The following is an 18,492-nucleotide window of genomic DNA, read 5'->3' on the forward strand; positions in this document are numbered from 1 at the left end:
GTAGTTGCTCTTTATATATTTAGAAAAACATTCCTTTGCTATTCTTGCTTGTTTATATTTCCATGTGTATTATAGAAACAGCTTTTCTAGTTACTAACCCCATTCATCTAAAAAATGATCCCTTTGGTCTTTTTATTTATATTATGTCTAATTTCTAGATGAATTTAGAAAGTACTGACATTTCTGTGATGTTCAATCTTATTTCCTAAGAACATAATTTCTCTTTACATCTGTTTTTTATTTTTAAAAAGTGAATTTTTTTTTTTAAATAGAGATGGGGGTCTTGATTTCTTGCCCAGGCTGGTCTTGAATGCCTGGCTTTAAGCGATCCTACCGCCTTGGTCTTCCAAAGTGCTGGGATTATAGGCGTGAGCCTCCACACCTGGCCTATTTAAGGTTTCCTGATGAAAAAATTAATGAGATGTTAAAAATAACCTAGAATATCTTTTTAAAAATATGACATAAAGGGAAGATATATTTCATTTAATATTCATATTTTGTTAAAATATCAATTCTTTCTAAAATAACAATTATAAAATTCAGAAACTTAGATTAAACATTTCCTTTCTGATTATTTTCTTCTCTTTTGGCAGGCCCTGAAGAGGAAAGTGAGGATGACTCTCATCTCGAAGGCAGAGATCCTGATATTTGGCATGTCGGTTTTAAGATCTCATGGGACATAGAGACACCTGGTTTGGCGATACCCCTTCACCAAGGAGACTGCTATTTCATGCTTGGTAATCTTTGGAAAATCAAAATTATATTGAAACTATAGTATCTAAATTTAGATTATAGGGTATATATTTTGAATATGTCTTATGAAATAAACTTTTGGAGTATTTTATATTAATAGTGAAACTTCTTTATAAGAACATGTAACCAGGTTTTTCTTTTTTTGAGATCTCGCTAATTTTTTTTTTTTTTTTTTTTTTGAGATGGAGTTTCACTCTTGTTGCCCAGGCTGGAGTGCAGTGGCGCAATCTCTGCCCATTGCCATTTCCACCTCCCAGGTTCAAGCGATTCTCCTCCCTCAGCCTCCCAAGTAGCTGGGATTACAGGCACACACCACCACACCCAGTTAATTTTTGTGTTTTTAGTAGAGACGGGGTTTCACCACGTTGGCCAAGCTGGTCTCAAACTCCTGACCTCAGGTGATCCACCCGCCCCAGTCTCCCAAAGTGCTGGGATTACAGGCATGAGCCACCATGCCCGGCCCTAAATTTTTAAAAGTTGTTTTTCTTTTTCTTCTACATAGATGCAGAGTTCCTCAAATATGCTAAACAATTTTCTGGATTCTTTATCAGAGGCATTAAATCATCCAAGTCAAATTATAACTTTAACAAATACTTTCCTGTCTGTATTAGTTCTTAGTAGTGAGAGTTTTTTTTTCTTTTTCTAGTTTTGAATGTTGTTTCTTCTCAGGAACAGCTGACCTGACAATGGGGCCTTTCTCTCAACTTGTCATTTAGTTCTTTGGGAACCAATATCTCAGCTGTGGTTAGGCCAACTGGAGCTGTGGAGTTTGTGAGGCTTTGTTTTTTTCTTCTTTGCTGTAAGTTTTTAATTTTATTTTTGGACTTTCTACTTGTTTTCCAATGCGCAATGTGTAAACAGTATCCTTTTCTACTCACAAAGCTTCTCAGGGTTTATTCTCTACTTGGCTCTAGTTCCTGATTATTTGGGGTTTATCTCACTCCTATCTACCTGGATAAATCTACTCATATGCTGCTTTTGGAGCCAGGAAGAACCAGGGCTGAAGCCCAGTGTTTATGATAACAGTTGATTCCCAGTTAATTGAGTATTTTAGAGTCCACTATGTTCCAGGTACTGTGTAAGGTTCCAGGGGAGATACTGGAGGTGGATGAATCTTGGTTCTTGTCTTTTGGGAATTCGGAGTATGGAATAGCTCTTTAGGCCATTCTGACACTAAGCATTTTCCAAATTTTAGCTCATCGCGTATCAACTTCAAGGTTTTGGTCACATTCATGTACTTCTGCCTAAATAAAGTAACTTTTAATCTTTCACTGAATTGAATTTATTTTAAAAGGAGATTTTACATCACTGTCTTAAATGGAAATCCAGTATCACTAGGCATAATTAGAAGGGCTTTAGAAATACAAATATAGAGAAACCAAAACAGTACTAAGGGCCTGCTACTTTTGTTTGCTGGAGATCCTGAGTCTGAGTCCTATTCTGTGTTTGTTAAAAGAGGAGATTAGTAACAAGAGGTGTTAACTGTATAGTGGTACCAGTCTGAGACTTTCTCCTTAATGTCTGCAGGAGGATTGGGAGATCATTATGTAGCGACTCTTTCACATAGTGTGATTTAATGGCACTTAATGCGATGTCCCTTTACCTCTTAAATTCTTCTCATGGGGAGATTCCTGCATTTCTTCAACACTGATCTAAGTATGCCCTTCATCTCTTGCCTTCCATGTGAACATTGCTTTGCAGTTTACACATCAGTTTCACACAAGCAGCCCCAATCTCCTGTCAGCTTTGTGAGGGAGATGGCAGAGATTGTTCTTTTTTTTAAGTGATCTTCCTAAAGTCACTTAGTTGTGAGGTAGAACAGGGAGCAGAATGGGTAGCAGGCATCTTATACAGTGCTTTTCCTACTCTAAATGGGGCTATTTCAACCTGATCCCAATACACTGAAATCTCTATGTGGGAATGTTTTTAGTGTTAAGGTTCTCTCTTCCCCACTGTCTCTCCTGCCTGATCTCAGGAAGTAAGTTTATTTTTTAAAGTCCCTACCCCATCATTGAGTGTCATTCGTAGGTAAACATTATTTCATTTTTTTTGTACCACCCAAATACAGATATTTGGCCTGAGTCTTAATAGATGTTAGTATCAGCCAATAAATCACTTTCCTTTGGATACTTTGTTCAGAAGTTTCTATTAGCAATGTGTATCTTTCAAAGAAATAAGAGCCAGAATGTTATCTTTTAAAATAGCTTTTACTTTTTAAAAATATAAAAGTGGCTGGGTGCTATGGCTCACACCTGTAATCCCAGCACTTTGGGAGGCCGAGGCAGGTGGATCACCTGAGGTCAGGAGTTCAAGACCAGCCTGACCAACTTGATGAAATCCCCCATCTCCACTAACAATAAAAAATTAGCTGGGTGTGGTGGCACGTGCCTGTAATCCCAGCTACTCGGGAGGCCGAGGCACGAGAATTGCTTGAACCCAGGAGGTGGAGGTTGCAGGGAGTCGAGATTGCACCGCTGCACTCCGGCTTGAGCAACAGAGCAAGACTCGGTCTCAAAAAAAAAAAAAAAAAAAAAAAAGAAAAAGTAAATAAGTACTCTAAAAATTCAGCTATATTCCATATAGTTAATAACATCTTGTGTGTTCTTTTCTGATTAAAAAAGCAATATGTGCTTATTTGAGAGAAAAGACACTCTGGAAAAAAGAGTCTGAAATGAAGAAAGAATATAAAAATCAGGTTAATGCCTGATTTAATATATTTCTTTTCAGTCTTTTTCTGTACGTATATGTCTGGAATTATAGTAGTAATATGAATAAAAACCAGATTTACTGGGAATTAATGACAAACATTCTTTTAATCTTCTCAGCAATCCTGAGAAACAAATATTAGCTATACTGCAAAAGAAGAAATTGAGGTTAAATTTATGTAGTTACTTAACCATGGCTGCACAGTTAGTAAGAAGCATGGATTGTAACTTGTCATCTTATCCCACTCAGGGTCTGACATCCCATGTCAGGCCACCCCTCCTTCTCCCGTAGGGATGCCCTCCTCACCCTACTCAGCGCTGAACCCTGCTCAGGGTTCCTGTGCCTTCTTCTTCCCACCTGGCATGATGCCTCTGCCTCACCTAATGGCTTTAAGACTAAATTGTTCAGGAAGGGAATAAAAGAAGTTAATGATTTTCTGTTTGTTTCTTTTCTATTCTTCTTAAGGTTATAGGTTTCTCAGGGTTTAAGAACTGGATTATAGGCCGGGCACAGTGGCTCACACCTGTAATCCCTGCACTTGGGGAGGCTGAGGTGGGTGGATCACCTGAGGTCAAGAGTTTGAGACCAGCCTGGCCAACATGGTGGGACCCTGTCACTACTAAAAATACAAAAATTAGCCGAGTGTGGTGGTGGATGCCTGTAATCCCAGCTACTCGGGAAGCTGAGGCAGGAGAACTGCTTGAACCTGGGAGGCAGAGGTTGCAATGAGCCGAGATCAAGCCATTGCACTCCAGTCTGGGCAACAAGAGGGAAACTCCGTCTCAAAAAAAAAAAAAAAAAAAAAAAAAAAAAAGAGCTGAATTTTAATGAAAATATTAAATAATGACATTATTCATTGGATTTTGATGTTATAATGAGTATACACTGTAAAATATACATTGGGTCCCTTGAGCTATTGTACATGATAAACAGAAGAAGTTAGTGTTATTTTATAGGAGCTGATATCCAAGACATAATATAAAATCTATTCTTGATTTCCCATGTCTTATTTTTAGATGTAGGTGATATAGTTGGGATCATACTGAACTGTGTGCCAAACACATCACAATATATCCCAAAGTCTGCACTTAGAATATATATTTTTATTAGGATGTCATATTTGACTTCTGAAATGAATCTTCCTTCATCCCTTTTTTTAAAAAGTCAAAAGTAAAAGCAACCATGGTCTAATGCTGCCTTTTCTCTTTTCTTTTAAATCCAAATAGCACAAGGAGCCCCGTAGAGGGAGGGACTTCAGCCCCGTGCTGATAATCTGAAATCTGAACTTCATAGCACTTATGAAAAGGAAACAGTTTAGCTCAATTTATAATAATATATTGGTCTGCAGAGGAAGTGCAGGCTGAACCCTGCTGTCTCAAGTAAATACTCCAGGGGTGTCTGATGGGGAACGTGTCGGGTGCCTGTAATAAATCCACTGCCCATGGAAGTGAGTGAAGGCCTTGTTGGCAGTGCCTGAGGACACGCTTAACTGAGGTTGTCACGGTTTTACTTTTAAATTGGAATCTTTGCCCTAATCTCAGAGTCAGACATGACCAGATTTGCAAACAGATTTACAATTTTCACTAATTTTCCAACCAGGACTTCAAAACACACTCAGAAAAAAAAATACACTCTGGTCTTTCTCAGAGTAGGATGATTTACTTTGCCACAGATGTTTTCCATAGACTGAATGTAACTAGGGAGTTAGGGACTTAAAAGTGGCTTGGAGACAAACCGTGGGTTTGTTTTTTGTGGAACAGATTATACAGTTCAAGGGACATCAACAAAATTATGTTTATTAACCAGGAGCTGGGTGTGGAGGTGGGATGTTTCGGGACAAAGGTGAGTGCTAGGTAAACATTTGGGGCAAAAACTCTCTCTTCCCCCCTTAATTTATTATTGTTATTCTTTACATGTCACCATTCATGACTCTGTTCTCTCTGCTCTATTTACTTTTGTTTCTTAAGCCCAACTAAATCTCACTTTCAAGTATTTGTTGTTACTATAACAATCAGCAGTTTCAAAACTTAAGTTGCCAGGTAAAAATTCCACTACAAAAAAAGAAAACTGCAATAGAAATGTAAATGCATAGCCCTTCTTTTTCGGTTTTTCTTTACCTTGTGAACAGTTTAGGTTAGAGTGATGAAAGGACCATAGGATTTGTATCAGGTAACCGGGTCCCAGACTCACCGCATTGTCAATTGCCTGTGTATTGCTAGTGCCTCTCTGAGTCTCTGCCTTCACTGTAAAATGGGAGCTTAATGATACTTCCTTCTCAGAGTTTTTGGGAGTACAAATAAGAAAATGTATGGGAATAGGCTTTGCAAGCTATAATTTATTTGCAAGCTATAATTTGTCCAGTGGGAACTGGACCATGGCATATTGGAGAACCAATGAGACGACTGGGTGATAGAAGAATGCTGAATGCTGTGTTTGTATCCTGCTTCATGCCCAGAGTTTTGTCACCTTCACAAAATACCATTCCATACATATATTTGCTACATATAGGAACTACAAGAAAGGGAAGTCTTACCAATGGATTCTCGAGGGTGAGAAGAGTTAACATCTGGTCCATTGGTTATCAGAGCCCTGTAGTAATCAGTCTTACTTTGGTGGAGGCCAGCTTTACTTTTAGAGCCTGACCAGTAGTTTTTTATAGATTAAGTTCACCTTCCTTGAAATACCTATGGCTTAGAGGCAGCATGACCCAGAGCACAGAAATATTTGATGTGGTCTAAACTGTAAATTGCTATGCTTCTGTTTTTTGACTCAACATGGCCACTCTCACTGGAGTCTCTAGCTCTGTGAGCAGAAAGAACAGAGGCCTCCAGGAGTTTAGACTCTTAGGCGGGGGCTCCCTTGGGACTGAACATGGAAACTGTGGTATCTTTGTAAATCCTCCAGGTGTCCCTCAGTTTTGCCCTGATTTAGACATTTTATTCAAGGGAAAAAGCTTTTGTTATTTCTTTCTCTGACCCCATTCCCTTCCTCCCCAACCTCTGAATGACCAACTAAAGTAAAAAGTACACATAATTTATGGCTTAATCATAAATTTAAAATAATTATACTTTATTACCTCTCATGGGTCTTGAAATGTAGGTGCTATGTTCTGCTTTCTGCCGAGGCAAGGGAATAATACAGAAACCAGTAATAAATTATAACTGCAGGCTGCAGTTGGTAAGCTGGAGGAATTGCTATTTAAGTGGAAAGTGCTTGAACAGCCAAATGAGCACCTGTCATGTTTATTTTCACTTTGAAAAGTAGAAACATGACAGTATAGTTTCCAATGCTTGTCCAATATGAACTTCTGGCATTCTTGTTATCTTCTCAGGAACTGCACTGTTTGCTTCTTGTGTTCAATTTTTTTTTTTCCAGGGATGAGGATGTAGCTCTTCTCCTGAAACTTTCACTCTAAAATATGCCAAATACTGACATTTTCAAACTTGTGCTTTTTTACTTGATACCTGATTTTTTTTTGTGTGTGTGTGTGTGTGGAGGGAGAAGGTCATGACTTGTGGAATTTACTCTAAGGATAGGGATCTGAGCAGGTTCCTGAGTACTTGAAAGGCTTTATCTACCTCTTACACTTTTTTGTTACATCCAGGTTTTTGCTCATTTCTCTATCATTTGTGTCTTGAACTTTACCTGAAATGCATGTCTTGAGTGCCTACTAAGGTCTAGGCATTGTGCTGGCAGATTTGATGTATTTTTGTTTATTCCGTATTGCAGAGCTATTAAATAGTAGTCTCTCATTCTGACACTCACTTTTTTTTTCCAGAAAAAAAAAATTAATGCAGATTGATTGGTAATGGGTACAGGGCTGCTTTTAAGGCTATGAAAATGCTCTAAAATTAGTTTGTGGTGATGGTTGCACAACTCTGAACGTACTAAAATACATTGAATTATATACTTTCTTTTTCCTTTCTTCTTTTTGCAGCTTTTGCTCAAAGGAGAATTAGATATTTAAAATGAGTGAATTGTATGGTACATGAATTAGATCTCAATAAAACTATTTTAAAAAAAGAAACTAAAGCTTAGAGAAGTATAATATCTTGTTCAATATGACACTACCTGGTAAAGCTTTTGTCCAAATTTTTCTGAGACCAAAGCTATTCTTTTTGTCCATATATAATATCTTGTTCAATATGACACTACCTGGTAAAGCTTTTGTCCAAATTTTTCCGAGACCAAAGCTATTCTTTTTCTGAGACCAAAGCTATTCTTTCTTCCACTGACCTTCTTCCACTGCTATCTCTACTAATTATATAGCCACGGTATCCTTTTTCTTTAAAAATGTAGGAAAAAATGGCTGGGTGTGGTGGCTCACGCCTGTAATCCCAGCACTTTGGGAGGCCAAGGTGGATGGATCTCTTGAGGTCAGGAGTTTGAGACCAGCCTGGCCAACATGGTGATACCCCGCCTCTACTAAAAAAAAATAAAATAAAAAATAAAAAATTAGCCAGGTGTGGTGGTGTGCACCTGTAATCCCAGCTACTTGGGAGGCTGAGCCATGATAATCGCTTGAACCTGGGAGGCAGAGGTTGCAGCGAGTCAAGATTGCACCACTGCACTCCAGCCTGGGCACCCCGTCTCCAAAAAAAAAGGAAAGAAAATAATTGAACAAATAATACATGAACACACATGTATTCTCATTCAAACTTTGTGGAACTATATGAAATAAAATGTAGACATTCTCTTTCCCCTTGCTTTCCCATCTGGTCCTTTGTAAGCGTTAACATAAATATAGTTATGTTGACATATTTAAATATATGTTACTGCTGCTGTATTTTTAAAAAACACAAATGATACTTTATTATAAATATTACTCTAGTGTTTGTTTTTTGTACATAATATGTGCTGGCAATTTTTTTATGTCGGTATGTCATTCATATTATTATTGTTATTATAAAAATACTACATGCACAAGGAAATAAAAATTGAAAGATTTAAAATGGAAAGTTGAGGAAGATCTAAAATGGAAAGTGAAAAACTCCACCTATCCCCAAGTTCCATTCCTTAAAGGTAACTGCTTTTCACTGTATTTGTGTTTTATTCTTTGATTACGTCCCTAACCCTTAAACATATATATTCTTGTACTTTTATTTCTTTAATAACTTTTAAGCATTCTTGGTTGTTGATCAGTTAAGAATGACAGAAGCAGGCAGATTGCTGGGGCCCAGAAGTCTGAGTCCAGCCTGGGCAACATGGCAAAACTCTGTCTCTACAAAAAATATATTTAAAAAAAAGCCAGGTAAGCCAGGTATGGTGGCAAATACCCGTGGTCGCAACTACTTGGGAGGTTGAAGTGGGAGGATCACCTGAGCTCGGGAGGTTGAGACTGAAGGGAACTGTGATTGCACCACTGCACTCCAGGCTGGGTGACAGAGCAAGACCCTGTCTCAAAAAAAAAAGAAAAAAAAAAAAAAAAAAAAGAAAAGAAAAGAAAAGAAAAAAAGAAAAAGAATTATGGAATTAGTGCTCTGATACTACCTCTCACTCTTGCCAAATTTGGCTAGTTAACCTTTACTTTTAGGGGTTTATTTCCTTAATTACTTTCCTTTAGAACCAGTTTGTAGATACTTTCTCTTGAATTTTAGTATGTAATGTGGGGAATTAAAGTTCTCTTTCAGCCATATCATTACTTTGACATGATTGAGGTTTACAACTTTACATACAGATCTGTAATTTTGATAAGACAAGTGTGCTTATAAGTTGATCTGAAATTAGAAAGCCAGTACATAATGATGTTGATGTAAGTGTTGTTTATTGCAAAACCAGATAGAGTGATGGAATTAATAGGTAGAAAATGTAATCTACTGTAACCATCCAACCTGTGCCAATGAATGAGGAATACTGCACATGTCAGGTCAAGATTTTGTACTTAATCAAAAGCTCAAAATCACGTACATTTTAGCTTGCTTTGTATTTGAATCACGACTTTGTTGCGTAGTTTTCCTCTCCCCTTGGAACTTATATTCATCTTTTTTTACTCTTACTGATAGAAGAAGCATGTTATAATGATTGCTCAATGTCACTAGATGTTTTGTCATGTGACTTGTTCAGTGTTTGATGAATACTGGCTTCTTCATACCCCACCTACCACAGTTATCATACTGGGATTTCTTCTCATTGGACACCTTTGCCAATTCCATTAAAAAATCATTTTAGGCTAGCTGCGGTGGCTCACGCCTGTAATCCCAACACTTTGGGAGGCCGAGGTGGGCGGATCACCTGAGGTCGGGAGTTTGAGACCAGCCTGGCCAACATGGTGAAACCCCATCTCTACTAAAAATACAAAAATTAGCCGGGCGTCGTGGCAGGCACCTGTAGTCCTAGTGCCTGTTTTAGTTACTGGTGAGGCTGAGGCAGGAGAATCCCTTGAACCTGTCAGGCGGTGGTTACAGTGAGCCAAGATCGCACCATTGCACTCTAGCCTGGGTGACAGAGCAGGACTTTGTCTCAAGAAAAAAAAATTATTTTAAATTTCAGTAGCTTTAGAGATATAAGCAGTTTTTGGTTCCATGGATGATTTGTATAGTGTTGAAGTCTGGTATTTTAATGTACCTGTCACCTGAGTAGTATACATCTGATAAGTGTTTTGTTTTTTTTTTCATCCATCACCCCCCTCCCATCCTCTTCTCTTCTGAATCTCCAATGTCCATTGTACCACTCTCTACACCTTCATGTGCCCATAGCTTAGTGCCCACTTATAAGTGAGAACATGCAATATTTGTTTGTCCATTCCTGAGTTACTTCACTTAGAATAATGGCCTTCAGTTTCATCCACGTTGCTGCAAAAGACATGGTTTCATTTTTTTCAATGACTGAGTAGTATTTCATGGTATATATACATACCACATTTTCTTTATCTACTCAACGGTTGTTGGGCACTTTGGTTGATTCCATATCTTCGCAATTGTGAAATGTGCTGCAATAAACATATGCGTGCAGATATCTTTTTGATATAATGACTTCTTTTTCGGGTAGATACCCAGCAGTGGATTGTTGGGTCAAATGGTAGAGTTACTTTTAGTTCTTTGAGAAATCTCCATACTGTTTTCCATGGAGGTTGTAGCAATTTACATTTCCACCCCAGTGTGTAAGCACTCCCTTTTCACTACATTTCTAGCAACATCTATTATTTTTTGACTTTTTAATAATGGTCATTCTGGCTAGGATAAGGTGATAACTCATTGTGGTTTTAATTTGCATTTCTTTGATGATATGTGATATTGAGCATTTTTTCATATGTTTATTTGTCATTTGTATATTTTCTTTTGAGAAATGTCTATTCATGTCATTTGCCCACTTTTTAATGGGATTATTTGTTTTTTTTTCTTGCTGATTTGTTTGGATTCCTTATAGGTTCTTTGTCAGATGCGTAGCTTGCAAATATTTTCTCCCATTCTGTAGGTTGTCTGTTTACTCTGATAATTATTTGTTTTGTTGTGCAGAAGCTTTTTAGTTTAAGTAGGTCCCGTTTATTTATTTTTTGTTGCATTTGCTTTTGGGGTCCTATTCATAAATTCTTGCCTAGCCCAATGTCTAGAAGAGTTTTCTTCTAGAATTTTTATGGGCTCAGGTCTTAGATTTAAGTCTTTAATCCATGTTGAGTTAATTTTTGTATATGGTGAGACACAGGGATCCAGTTTCATTCTTCTACATGTGGCTATCCAGTGTTCCCACACTGTTTTAAATAGGGTGTCCCTTTTCCAGTATATGCTTTGTTGAAGATCAGTTAGTTGTAAGTATTTGGCTTTATTTATGGCTTCTCTATTTTGTTCCATCAGTCTGTGTATCTACTGTTATACCAATACCATGCTGTTTTAGTTACTACAGCTTTGTGGTATAATTTTAAGACAGATAATGTGATGCCTCCAGATTTGTTCCATTTGTTTAGGATTCATTGGCTATTCAGGCTCTTTTTTGGTTCCGTATGAATTTTAGGAATTATTTTTTTCTAATTCTGTGACAAATTACATTGGTATTTTGATAGGAATTGCATCAAATCTGTAAATTTGTTTGGGCAGTATGGTCATTTTCATGATATTGATTCTTCCAATCCATGAGTGTGGGATGTATTTCCATTCATTTGTGTCATCTATGATTTCTTCCATCAGTGTTTTATAGTTCTCTTTGTAGAGATCTTTTACTACCTTGGTCAAGTTTATTTCTAGGTACTTTATTATTATTATTTTTTTAGCTATTGTCAAAGGGATTGAGTTCTTGATTTGATTCTCAGCTTGGTCATTGTTAGCACATTGCAGTGCTACTGATTTGTGTACATTGATTTTGTAACCCAAAACTTTACTGAATTTCTTTTTCAAATCTAGGAGTCCTTGGAAGCGTTGTTAGGATTTTCTACCTATACAATCATATTACTGGAAAACAGAGATAGTTTGACTACCTCTTTTCAATTCGGATGCCGTTTATTTCTTTCCTTTGCCTGATTGCTCTGGCTGGGACTTCCTGCCAATTCCACTTTTACTTGGATCATTTGTGTTTCTCTTTCTTAGAATTTTCTAAAAATTCTGTTATATTTAAATTTTCTAAAAATTATACCATATTTTAGATTCTTCCAGGCAAGGACTGTTTTAGCTTTGTATCCTGTACAGCACCTAATGCAGTACTTTGAATATGGCTGGTGCTTACTAAGTATTTGTTGAACTAATAAGTGAATGAATGAACCAAGGATTGGCTTTTTTTTCATTTCATGGTAGTGTGTCTTGGTTATACAAGCAAAAGGAAGTATTAATTCTATCCTTGAAAGCCCCTGCCTGGGAAAGGTTTTGAAATTCCTTCTCAAACAGATGGCCATTCACCTAATGCTTGCAGATTACCAGAGACAGAATTTAGAATCTTCCATGGCAGCCTATTCTTTTTCACAGTAACTCATGCTTCATTTCCTTACATCTAGTCTAACTAACCACATGACATCACAGAACTTTCTAAAGCGACAGAGTATCTGGATCCATCTGTACATTCCCTTCTAAATTTTTTATAAGAAAACCATCAAAGATAAAAATAATGTGTTGGTTTCTTTTAGGCTGAGGAGGAATGTTTTACTGTGCATTTTGAAATTTTTTTGTTCTCTCATATTTCACTCAATTAGAGTCACACTAATGTGTGACTTTTGGGGTAATTCTGCCTCTGAGTTTGGTGGTGGAATTTTTCCCATTGACTAACAGTCTTCATATGCCGTCTTTGGCCACCTGTCTATTGAACATAATTCCCAAAGGCATGAGCTATAGAAAGTGTTTTGTTTTAGACCTTTATTTAGGTTGTATATCCTGTGTGTGTTATTTGCCACTCCTGTAAAGACAGTGGAAGAATGACCGTGAATGATGCCATTATTTTTTTCAGTCAATCTTTATTGAAGGTTCGAATTTAGGACTAGGCCGGGAATGAGTTTGACTTTCCTCATTCAGTCAGTCCCGGCAGCACATTTCAAGGTCAAACTATATACCTCATGCTGGAAGTTTCCTTAGACTTTGTAATCTAAGCCCAATAAACATCTTAAGTTTTTTTTTTTTTTTCAGGGATATTTATTTACCAAATAAATAGGACAGCACATAGCCATCAGTGAAGGTGATAAGAGCTTTGGCTAGTTTTATAAATCTTCCCCTAAATATAACTTTCTATGGGAGTGAAAACTCTTTTATAAAAACATTTGGGAGACCGAGGGAGGTGGATCACTTGAGGTCAGGAGTTCGAGACCAGCCTGGGCAACGTGGTGAAAGGCTGTCTTTACTAAAAATACAAAAATTAGCTGAGCGTGGTGGTGTGTGCCTGTAATCCTAGCTACTCGAGAGGCTGAGGCAGGAGAATCACTTGAACCCAGGAGGCAGAGGTTGCAGTGAGCCGAGATCGCACCATTACACTCCAGCGTGGGCAACAGAGCCAGACTCTGTCTCAAAGAAAAACGAGCATGGAGGTGAAGATGATCTCAAGGTACTTAAGATACATACCTAAAGGTACAAAGATATAAATCATAGTCCTTGGTCAATTCATTATAGTGGTTTTGTAGTCTGTCCTACAATTGGTTGGGGTAACAACCTTTTTTCTTATTTTTATTCACACTGCTCTCTCTACCCCCTCATCTAGGTATGTGTATAGCTCATTTATTTAGGGGTGATGTTAAAAAATTGAATGCCCTTAATGGCAAGGGAACCAACCAATCAATATGGATGCCACAAGTTTTTCCCCTGTGGACTGTAGTTATTGGTATAGAAGTATTTTTTTTTTTCCCAGCTTTTATTTCAGGTTCAAGGGATACATATGCAGGTTTGTTACATGGGTAAATTGCATATTGTGGGGGTTTAGTATACAGATTATTTCAGCACCCAGGCAATAAGCGTAGTACCTGATAGAAAATTTTTCGGTCCTTACCCTCCTCCCACCTTCCACCCTCAAGTGGGCCCTAGTGTCTGTTGTTCCATTCTTTGTGTCCATGTTTACTCAGTGTTTAGCTCCCACTTATAAGAGAGAACATGCAGTATTTGGTTTTCTTTTCCTGCATTAATTCAATTAGGATAAGGGCTTCCAGCTGCTTATGTGACCTACTTATGTCACCTACTACTACTAAGCTTTTTGAGAACCTGGTCTCTCTCTCTCTCTCTCTCTCTCTATATATATATATATATATATATATTTTTTTTTTTCGATACACAGTCTTGCTTTGTCACCCAGGCTGGAGTGCAGTGGCGTGATCTCAGCTCACTGCAGCCTCTGCCTCTGGGGTTCAAGCAGTTCTTTGCCTTAGCCTCCCGAGTAGCTGGGATTACAGGTGCGTGCCACCATGCCTGGCTAATTTTTGTATTTTTAGTAGAGATGGGGTTTCACCATCTTGACCAGGCTGGTCTTGAACTCCTAACCTCATGATCTACCCACATCGGCCTCCCAAAGTGCTGGGATTACAGGCGTGAGCCACCATGCCTGGCCTTGTGTATATATATTTATACTACACATAGCATGTAGAACCTTGCACATAATAGAAACTTACCACATATTTGGAGAGAACATCCTTTTTCTCTCCCCAGGTATTAGCCAGAAACCATAGCTATCTTTCTTAATTGCTAACGGAAAATTGGATATGAGATAGGATGCGTAAAGAAGGAGGTCAGAAGACATAGAAACAGAAATTGGAGGTTGAAGTGGCTTCTTCTCTTTCATTCATTAACTTTGAGAGATTCTGGTCCTCACAGTTTAGTGGAACTGTGGGCAGAAGTGATGGCTCTGCACATACAAAGGGGAAAATGGAGAAAACCATTTAATCATCTTTTCTGTCAATCTAACCTCTCTCCCTTCTTGTCTTTTTTTTTCTGTCAATCTAACCTCTCTCCCTTCTAATCTTTCCTTTTCCCCAACTCGCTATACTCTGCAGTCTCCTGGGAAGAGTTACAACTTGGAAGAATAAAGGAGAAAGGTAGCCCTGGCTAAAGTGGATTAAAGATCTTTTTGCTTATTTAGAGAGCAAAAATCAGCCAGGCAAGATGGCTCATGGCTGTAATCTTGGCACTTTGGGAGGCCGAGGTGGGCAGATCACGAGGTCAAGAGATCGAGACCATCCTGGCCAACATGGTGAAACCCTGTCTCTAGTAAAAATACAAAAATCAGTTGGGCGTGGTTGCACGAACCTATAGTCCCAGCCGCTCAGGAGATTGAGGCAGGAGAATCATTTGAACCCAGGAGGCGGAGGTTGCAGTGAGCTGAGATCCCACCACTGCACTCCAGCCTGGGCGACAGAGCAAGACTCCGTCTCAAAAAAAAAGAAAGCAAAGCAAAAATCAATTATTAACCTCAAGAATTTATTCTCTTCAAAACCCATCAACAAACTTGGCATTCCACAAAAGTTAATTTTAAAAAAAGGAGAGAGGGAGGGGGGAAGTTATGTACCTTGAGATTATCTTTATCTCCATACTTGTTTTGTTGAAAGACTTTTCACTTCCATGGAAAAATTCTATTTTGGGGAAGATTTACAAAACTAGCCAAAGCTCTTACCAATTTCACTGATCACTGTTTACTTTCCTTAGAATCTCTTTATTGAACATTTCCATTTGAAGCTTTAAAACATAAAGATACTTATTTTTAAAGTTTGTATTGCTTAATTTAAAAGTAATAATATATCATCCAGTCAAAGAAGGCATCAGTTTAAGATGGATTCCAATTTCAGAGATGTTAAATATGAAGAAAAAATGTCTACCTTGGAACTGATGAATTAGGGTACATGCTCATTGTAGAGAATTTGCAAACTATAGAAAAGTGTAAAGAAGAGAAAATATTATTTATAATTATTTGGTCTAATTCCTTCTAGTTTTTTTTATACTTAGTAACGTGTTTATCCTTTGTTTATATAAAATTAATATCATGTTGTATAAACATTTTGCATCTTTTTTCCCTGATACTTTTATATTTTGAGCATTTTTTTATCACTAAACAGTTCTTGAAAATGATTGTTAAAAACTGGTTTAAAAATTAATTCCTTACTTTCAAGCAAGATGTCAGAATAGCACTTGTCTCCTTGTAGAAACATCAATTTGAATAACTATCCGTGCACAGAATACCTTTATAAGAGCAAAGGAATCCAGGTTAAAGATTACATTGCCTGGGTGGAGCACAGAAATAAGAAAAGACACATTGAAGAGTAGGAAGAACAGTTTCAAATTACCTACATCACCTCTCCCTGAAGCTTGAGCAGCACAGTGTCAAGAGGGATACCCTTCGTGTGGGGGAAGGAGAATGAAGTGAGTACCCAATTTCTCTGTAAACCAAGCAGAGGCCCACCCCAGTGAACCCCAGTGATAGGGTGGCCTCCAAAGGCGAAGGCTCCAAGCCTACTGTAGCACCAGGTATGCCCTTGTGGACTCAGGCTCCAGGTCAGCCCTCGAAGCCCCAGAATCCAAGACTTCCCGTATAGACCCAGTCTCCAGTGGACTCAGGATCCAGGTCTGCCTCACATACTTATGCTTCAGGACTGTGTTAGCACCAGGCTCACCCCTGTGGATGCAATTGCCAGGCCCACCCCAGTGGACCCAGGATCTAGGCTTACATGCACAGACCAACATTCTAGGCCTGCTGTTGGGGATGCAGGGACCACACCCACCCAGGTGGACTTAAGCTCCAGGTCTGCCCTAGTGGACCCAGGTTCCAGGCCCCTCCCAATGGACCCAGGTATTAGGGCTGCCTGCCTGCTGATCCAAGCATCAGGCCAACTTGCCTAAGGAGTCTAGCAACAAGCCTGCTCATGGACTCCACTGGATGGCCCACACATAATCTCTGGGTGGGCTGACTGCTGAAAGGATTTCCTGGCTGAAGCTAGCCTGGAAGAGGTTCCTACTTCTTCAGATGTGCAGACATCAACACACGGCCACAAGGATCATGAATAATCAGGGAAACATGACCAAAGGAAAAAAATAAAACACTAGTTATTGACTCTAAAGAAATGGAGATCTATGAACTACCTGATAAAATAATTTAAAATATTGTGTGCTGAAGAACACAATGACTGGACTGAAAAATTCTGTAGAGAGCTTCAGTAGCAGAAGCAATCAAGCAGTAGAAAGAATAAGTGAGTTTTAAGATGGGACATTTGAAATTGCTCAGTCTGAATAACCAAAAAGAAAGAAAACAAAGCCTGTGGGACTTATGGGACATCATCATGTAAATTCATATATACATTATGGGAGTTACAAAAGGAGCAGAGAGATAAGTAAGGAGCAGAAACCTTATTTGAAGAAATAGTGACAGAACACTTCCCAAATCTGAAGAAGGAAATGAATATTCAAATCCATGAAGAACAAAGAACCCCAAATAAACTAATAATAAAGTCAAATTCACCAAGACATATTATAATCAGATTTTCCAAGGTCAAAGACAGAGAAAATTTGGAAAGCAGGAAGAGAAAAGTGGATTATTATGTATAAGGGAACCCATGTAAGACAATCAGTGGATTTCTCAGCAGCAACCTTGCAGACCAGAAGTGAATGGGATAATGTATTCAAAATACTGAAAGAAATAAGACTGCCAACCAAGAATACCAACCTGGCAAAGCTATCCTAAAGAAATACAATAGCAAGATTTTCCCAGACAAACTGAAGCTGTGGGAGTTCATCAAAACTAAACCTGTCTGTAAGAATTGCTAAAGGTAGTTCTGTAAGTTAAAATGAAAAAATCCTAACATGAAAACACATGAAACTGTAAAATTCACTGTAAGGGTAAAAATATACTCAAACTAAAAATACTCTAATATTGTGATGGTGTTGCATAAATCATTTTTAACTCTCATTATCAAAGTAAAAAGTGAAAAGTATTAAAAATAGTTACTGCCACAATAATTTTTAATGGATGCACAACATATAAAAGATGTAAGTTATGACATCCATAACATAAAATGTGAGTGGAGAAGTTGAAGTGTAGAGTTTTTATATGCAGTCAGAGTTAAGTTGTTATGAGCATAAAGTAGACTGTTATTACTATAAGATGTTTTATGTGGGCCTCATGGTAACCACAAAGAAAAAACATAGTAGATACATAATAGGTAAAGACAAAGGAATCAAAGCATACCACTGCAAAAAATCGTTAAATCATAAAGGAAGACAGCAAGAGAAGAAAGGAGCAAAGGACTACAAAACAGTCAGAAAACAATTAACAAAATGACAATAGTAAGTCTTTACCTACCAGTAATGACTTTAAATGTAAATGGATTAAATTTTCCAATCAAAAGACATAGAGTGGCTAAATGGATTTAAAAAATAAGATTAAACTCTAGAGACTCACTTTGGCTAAAAACACACATAGGCTGAAAATAAAAGGACTGAAAAATATTTTATGCAAATGGTAACCAAAAGAGACCTGGGCTGGCTATACTTATATCAGACAAGATAGACTTTAAGTCAGTAACTGTCACAAGATACAAAGAAGTTCATTATGTAATGATAAAGTAGTCAGTTCATCAAGAAAATATAACAATTGTAAAGACAGCTGGCCCTTGAGAATCATCGGTGTGAACTTTGTGAGTTCACTTATATGCAGATT

The 18,492-nt window shown here is 37.9% G+C and overlaps 1 protein-coding gene across 6 annotated transcripts in view; it reads left to right on the forward strand.

Annotated features, from left to right (window-relative positions):
• Positions 1-18,492, forward strand: part of FTO (FTO alpha-ketoglutarate dependent dioxygenase) — a 413,232-nt gene that overhangs the window by 141,101 nt on the left and 253,639 nt on the right. For all 6 annotated transcript variants that reach the window (XM_032157362.1, XM_032157363.1, XM_058440993.1 and 3 more), the window contains one exon: positions 594-737. In XM_032157362.1, coding sequence (XP_032013253.1) covers positions 594-737 — 144 coding nt within the window. The remainder of the gene's footprint in view (positions 1-593; positions 738-18,492) is intronic.

The sequence above is a fragment of the Hylobates moloch genome, unplaced genomic scaffold, assembly GCF_009828535.3.
Source record: "Hylobates moloch isolate HMO894 unplaced genomic scaffold, HMol_V3 SCAFFOLD_6, whole genome shotgun sequence".
Lineage (NCBI taxonomy): Eukaryota > Metazoa > Chordata > Mammalia > Primates > Hylobatidae > Hylobates > Hylobates moloch.